General features: G+C 40.4%; 2 protein-coding genes across 10 annotated transcripts in view; both read left to right on the top strand.

Annotated features, from left to right (window-relative positions):
- LOC126404358 (gastrula zinc finger protein XlCGF49.1-like) overlaps positions 1-536 on the top strand; it is a 95,694-nt gene extending 95,158 nt beyond the window's left edge. The window contains exon 2 of the mRNA XM_050067538.1: positions 522-536. The gene's annotated coding sequence lies outside the window, so the exon portion shown is untranslated. The remainder of the gene's footprint in view (positions 1-521) is intronic.
- The window catches only part of LOC126404273 (gastrula zinc finger protein XlCGF17.1-like), a 331,284-nt gene that overhangs the window by 317,151 nt on the left and 7,418 nt on the right, over positions 1-6,715 (top strand). Inside the window, exon 2 of one of the 9 annotated variants that reach the window (XM_050067369.1) lies at positions 2,408-2,570. The exons of the other annotated variants lie outside the window; for them this stretch is intronic. Within the exon in view, the coding sequence (XP_049923326.1) occupies positions 2,408-2,570 (163 nt within the window). The remainder of the gene's footprint in view (positions 1-2,407; positions 2,571-6,715) is intronic. 9 annotated transcript variants of the gene reach the window in all.

Below are 6,715 nucleotides of genomic sequence, written 5' to 3'. Positions count from 1 at the left end.
GCTTGTTTGCTACTGTGAATGCCAGACTTAAATTGGTTAATTATAATTTTCTTCATCAGCTCTACCTCACCCCCAAAAAACTACATCAGCATAAACCTACATTTTCAATGATCTGTTAATGATGCGGCATTCCTGAGGGCACCATCTTACACTGCACGTGGCATTGTACTAAAGTAACATAATTTTGGTATGATATATGCGACACATTGACCAAAATCATGGATACACAGATCCCATTAGACCCAGGACTCTGTCTTCTAGGAAACATAACAAACTTGAAACTAAATCAGAGTTCCAGGAAATTCATTGATATTGCTCTTGCTGTTTCGAGAAAATCTATCGCATTAACCTGGAAGTCGGATTCTCCCCCTCTCTATATTGAAATGGATATCAGGGATGATGAACTGTATACCCTTGGAGAAGAAAAGCTACCTTTATCAACTATGGGTTCGCTGTGACCTTTGACCTTGTCCATGATAGGCTTATGTTAGCGTTCAGATACAATAGTTGAGATATTTTAGTGACAAGCGTGTTACAACATAATAAATTTATTTGATTGTGTTGCCTTTCTTTAAACATTTGTTTATTTAGTAATTAACTTTGTTACTATTATTTTGGTTTATTGTCATTTCCTATTGTATTCATTCATATGTAATTATTCTTTCATCCCATAGTATTTTTGTTTGTTTTTCTTTTTGTTTTTTAACTGTGTATCTTTTATTATTGAGTTTTAGTGGGAATAAGTTGTACTGTTCTTGTGAAATTAAGAATTGAAAATAAAATGTTCAACAAAAGAAATTATATGCCAAGGTGTAAATAAGATAAATAACATATGGCTTTTTAGTTTTTTTAATGAAAGGACAAGGTATACCCTGTTCTATAGGAAAGGTAACTTTAAATGACTTCTGTTATGATCTGGTGCTATATATAAAATGAAATTCTATAAAGTTAACTTGACCTTCAAGGGGGTTGAGGGTGCTGTTGGGGGTCTGGGGCGCCCCCATAATATAATGATAGGGGAAACACTGAAGCTGCTGAGCGATCTTCATGACTCAGCCTTCATTTGGAATTGTGTGTTATCAGCTTTACTCTCCCAGTTTGGAGAAGCAGACAAGAGAACTGGCATGGTTAGATTGGTTCCAAAAGTCACACAATAACACAAACTAACTGTCCAATCGAAGGGCAGCTGAAGACCAGCGACTCATTGTGCTGTGAGGTAAAATTACTGATTCTGTCAGTGGAGTCTGGTTGCTTTTTGGAGAGCATCATGTAACTGCATCAGTTTTCAGTTGTAAAGGGCTGTCTGACAGCATGGTTAGGTGTTGAAAAAAATTTAAATGTAGTGTCCATTTAAACTGATGTGGATATTGTTTAGGTGACCCTGTTTTTATGTGGCTAAGATAGGTTTTGCTGCTGCCCCCGTCCACAGTCACCAGACTCCTTTGATAGAAACAGTCCTTTTTTTCTACCTAGCTCCCATGCCGTTTTTAGTCTCTTTTGGGTCCATCTGTATCATTCTGTGTCCCCTCTTGAAATTCAGAGCATTGGAAAAGAGTTGGCAACTCTGCCCTACTTCTGAACTATAGCCAAGAAAACAATACTATTAAGAATCAGAAAACAATCATCATCTGCCAATGGTTGGATCCACGAACACAGCAGATAACAATGGAACAACACTCAGCTCTGAAAAAAAGTTATCCTGATGGATTATGTGTTAAAGGTTTGATTTTATTTCCTGAATGTTACACTTATGGACTATCTGTGTAAACTGCCCATCAAAATATTAAAGGGGAACTAATGTTTTTTCAACCTGGGCCCTATTTTCCGATCTACTTTTGTCTAAAAGAGTTATAGGATGTTCAATATTTGACATTTCTCCAGTACGAAGCTAGGGCTGACCCATTGTCGGAACCCATTGGCTGTATTCGGCCTCTGACTTCCGGCAGACGGCGATACAGCCTCTGGGGGCAGACCCCCGATTTTTGGCAATCCGGTTTGATTTGGGCGGAGGAGGCGAATTTCCGTTTCCGACTTCCGTTTCCTCCCCCCGCTCATATAAGTAAATATGCTGAACCATTGCGATGGATTCAGAGTTTGCAGTGACGCCAATTATGTTCCANTAAACTAAAATTCAACTGGTACACTTAAATAACAGTCATTCTTTCGAATAAGTGTATTTTAATCATTTATCCTCCTGAGTATGTGTTTTTGAGCCCGGAATTCTGAGAAACACTTCTGGACTTTTATTTTGAAGCTCTAACTCATTTACCCCGGAAGCTGTACTCTTTACTGTTGCGAACGTCACACTGATTGAACAAGATGTCTGGTAGAAACGTGTGTTAGCAGAGTGTCTTTATTGTGTTTTTAAAGTGTGAACATGTCTAAAGTCCAAATGCTGAGAGCATAGGTGAAGCAGCGACTAACTGCGGCTGCTGAAGAGATATTTGGGCTGGTTGAAAGAACGATAGCAGAGTACGAGGAGGAACTTTGTCGATCAAAAGAGGAGAACGAGCGACAACGGAAACTAATGGACGCTGTTTCCAACCCTCAGCTTCGGTTACACAGAGCAGGTTTGTTCATTAAACATTACAAGTTCATTATTAATAATACAACTGCAGGTTGCATCCTGACGCACAACATATCAACATATTGTGCTTGTCATTTATGAAGGACCGGGTTAGCCACTGGACTTCCCGTGGCATCAGGTGTGCTGTAGTCGCCAGTGACATTTCAAGGGAAGACAAGCAAAGTGAGTGACAATAGCATGATTATTAAGAACCTTGGCTTTTTAAAAATCCATTTAAGGTCATCTTAACCTGTGTATACGCATTGCTTTTTGAAGAAAAAAAACATGTGGCAACTGACAGGTCAGGTGACATTAACAGTGCCTGTCTATTTCTTTTAATGTGCAATACCACCCAGTGCCTGTCTATTTCTTTTAATGTGCAATACCACCCCTGACCGCTATTGTAGCGCTGTGGCGCAGTTGAAAGCAGGTAGTGCTTTTGAGCGAAACAACGAATGAGTCACACAGGAAAACTTATAGCGTTGGTTAAAAGTGCCTTTTTATGAACAAATATGGAATATACGGTACATTTGGAAGGGCGTACTTAGGGATGACATCCATGGCACTCAGGTAAGGACTTTATGTTTTGCATTTGAACATTTGTGTTAAAGTACGTTGTTCCTTTGCTGTCGCTCTGCTCCCATATGGACGTTAACTCCGAGAATGTACTGCAAAATCTACAGGGCAGTCTCGATCCGGGGCTAGCTTTTCAGGTGCCGTTAGCTTCTCTGGTGTCGTTAGCTTTTCCGGTGTCGTGCCAAAGTAGTTATCCCCGACAGGAAGTGTATCCCCTGGCCGCGGGAGCGCGCATGCATTCAGCGAAGATGGAGCCACATTACTGCGTTTGATTTCACCTAAATAAATGAAAACTACCAACATTTGCATTGTTTGATTCATCGTTTTAGTGTTGTGATTTTATCAACAAGGTTTTGCAAAGTAACACATGGCTCATCCATAAAAATAAATGCTTTTATTCTTCTGTACGTGTTAACGTCGTATGACACACTGTACTGAACTGAAAAACCAAGGCAACCTTGTCTTTTTCCTCCTATAAATTGACATATAATGCGCTGTAATTCACGATTTTGTAAATTATTTATTGAATTAAATAACTTTAATATTAAAAATCAAGATCACTGTAATTGTTTGCTGGCTTCAATTAGGTCTGTCTTCTACTGAGGTCAAGCCAGCCCTCACTTGGAAACATTTGGTCAAGCCAGTCCTCACATTGTTTTGCAGTGCACGCATATACTACACATTACGGCAAAAGCCAGAAAGGACTTATTTCAAAGTAAAAGCAAGCTTCCATAACGACCTCAGGGTATAGTAAAAGCAAGCTTCCAAAACGACCTCAGGGTGTCACCCAGAAAACATCACATCAATCTGACGTAGCATTTCAGAATAAAAGCCCTCTGAACTGTCATATTTCACTGTGCTCCTTGTACATTAAGATTAACATAAAAAAAAATATCCGTTATTACTCAACCGTTCCACTTCAGACTGATGGTACACAACCTCAGGGTGTCACCCAGAAAATACCAGGTCAATCTGATGTAGCATTTCAGAATAAAAGCCCTCTGAACTGTCATATTTTACTGTACTCCTTGTACATTAAGATTAACTTTTTTTTTTTAAAAACAAAAAAACTACTCGTTATTACTCAACCGTTCTACTTCAGACTGATAGTACTCGACCTTTTTTTAGACAAAGACAACAACAAAAAAATAAAAAATGATCAAAGGTAACACATTTTCTCATCCAAAGTCCGGAGTTGACATTAAAGTCAGAGGCAGAATCACATGCATTACAAAACATGTTGTTCATCTGTTAAAATGTCCGTGTGATTTATATTATGTTGGTTAAACAAAACATGAATTAAAAACCAGAATCTGCGAACCCAAGTGTTCCATTCATAATAATGACGAACAAATCCTCCGTTGCGAGACACTTTAATAGTCATGAACACACTGTAAGTGAACTACATTACATGGGCATTGAGACGGTTAACATGCCACGCAGAGGTGGTAACAGGGATAAGATCCTGCTTCAGAGAGACATATTGGATCCATTTCTTAGACACACTTATCCCTATGGGTTTAAATGAGGAAATCTCATTTGCATGTTTTTTATGAATCGTGTGTAATCCTCATTAGGTTTATTTTTGTTGTTAATTTCTTTGTTGTTAATTCTTTTCTTTTGCATGGTCACGTGACTTAGTCACCAATTGACTCCCACTGCTGTGATTTACAAGCTGCGTCAGTCGGGTTGATTTATATTTAAGCGCACCTGTGTGTGCTGTTGTATTGTTTGCCAGAGCACACTGAAGAAGGGCCAGGTGTGTGCTGTTGTATTGTTTGCCAGAGCACACTGAAGAAGGGCCAGATTGAAACGTCTGTGTGGAAAAATAAAATTTGATAAACTTGGAGTGCTGTTCCTCTCATTTTTTAGAATTAAATCAGAGTACATTGGACATAGTGTTTAGTCATCTATTTTGAGTGTGTGATATATGTGTGTCTCATATATTGTTGCCAGGCAACCACCCCATCACGTCCTTACGCTAACCTTTCCCTGTAATCATTCTACCGTCAGTCAGTCAGGGTGTCAGTGAGTGTGTGAATGGCGGTCCTGCGTGTTTAAGTCTCGTATCCACGGCAGCGATGACGCTGAGTGACTGACCTGCCATTCTGTGTCACGCTCCTCTGCAAATTCTGATTTAATATTTCTCTGCTATGTTCCATGAAACTCTTTTGGTTTAATATTTCTCATGTCATTCCCAGTACATGAAAACATGGTTTATGTAGCAGTGTGTGCACAGAAATAAGGGACAAATTGCGTTCTGTACTGATTTAGTAAGGGACAGTACATTTTAAATGTTGGATGGTCCCGTATTATATGGGACAGTGGCAACCCTACGTGAGACCCGAAAAAGGCTGTGAGATGGCAGTCAAAGGTGACAAAGGTATGATCAAGTTGTCCGAGGTCTGAGGTGTAACAGGTGGTGTGTTCCATGTTTTATTTCCAAATCGCTCCAGAAAAGAGGATTAGCAAACTGTTAGTGTACCATTCCGTACCATTATGATAGGAAAACATCTGTTCTGGTTCAGCGCTAGAAGCTGCGTCTATAATTCATGCAAGGTATCATGGGGGCTAAGAATAACGTGGATACAAAGCTCGGTTTTCCTGAGTAAAACACCACATTTGTGTTGAGAAGAATCTTTTATATAGTTATATTTTTCATTTACTCAGGCTGCCAGTAATAAAACTTGATGCACGGCAAACTCTCGAATCCTATGGACAATCATTCTCACATAATTAACGTTAGACTAAGCACGTAAAGAGCCACACTGTAGCCTCCAGACATGATTTCTCTGTAACGTGTGTGTGTGTGTGTGTGTGTTTACTGTTTCCTGCAGACGTCCAGCAGCTGTCGGTGGTTAAAAAAGAGGTTCCCCCTGAGCAGCAGGAGTGGAGCTCCAGTGTGGACCAGGAGGACCCAGAGCCTCCACACATTAAAGGGGAACAGGAGGAACTCTGGATCTGTCAGGAGGGAGAGCAGCTTCAAGGGCTGGAGGAGGATGATATCATCAAGTTCACAATCACTCCTGTCTCTGTGAAGAGTGAAGATAATGAAGAGAAACCTCAGTCCTCACAGCTTCATCAAAGACACACTGAACAGATGGAAACAGAAGCAGAGGGAGAGGACTGGGGAGGAGCAGAACCAGCCAGGAACTCAGATCCAGATACACATTTACAACCTGACACTGATGACAGTGATGATTGGATGGAGACCAGAGAACCTCAGTCAGGTATCTGTCAAGTCACACATTTGCTTGTCTTAAACAAGTCTCAAGTTTTAACCTTCAAGTCTCAAGCAAGTCCCAAGTCACGGTGGTTAGAATCAAGCAAGTCAGGTCAAGTCCTTGGAATGAGTCAAGCAAGTTGAGTCAAGTCATTTTTGTGTCTTAAAGGGATAGTCATTATCTACTCACCCATATGCCGACGTAGGCCCTGGTGAAGTTTTAGAGTCCTCACATCCCTTGCGGAGATCGGCGGGGGGAGCAGCCAGCACACCTAATGGCATACGGCGCCCCAGACTAACGTCCAAGAATACAAAATTGAATCCACAAAGTATCTCCATACTGCTCATCC

Source organism: Epinephelus moara, chromosome 17, assembly GCF_006386435.1.
Source record: "Epinephelus moara isolate mb chromosome 17, YSFRI_EMoa_1.0, whole genome shotgun sequence".
NCBI lineage: Eukaryota > Metazoa > Chordata > Actinopteri > Perciformes > Serranidae > Epinephelus > Epinephelus moara.
This window is presented reverse-complemented; position numbering and strand designations above follow the sequence as displayed.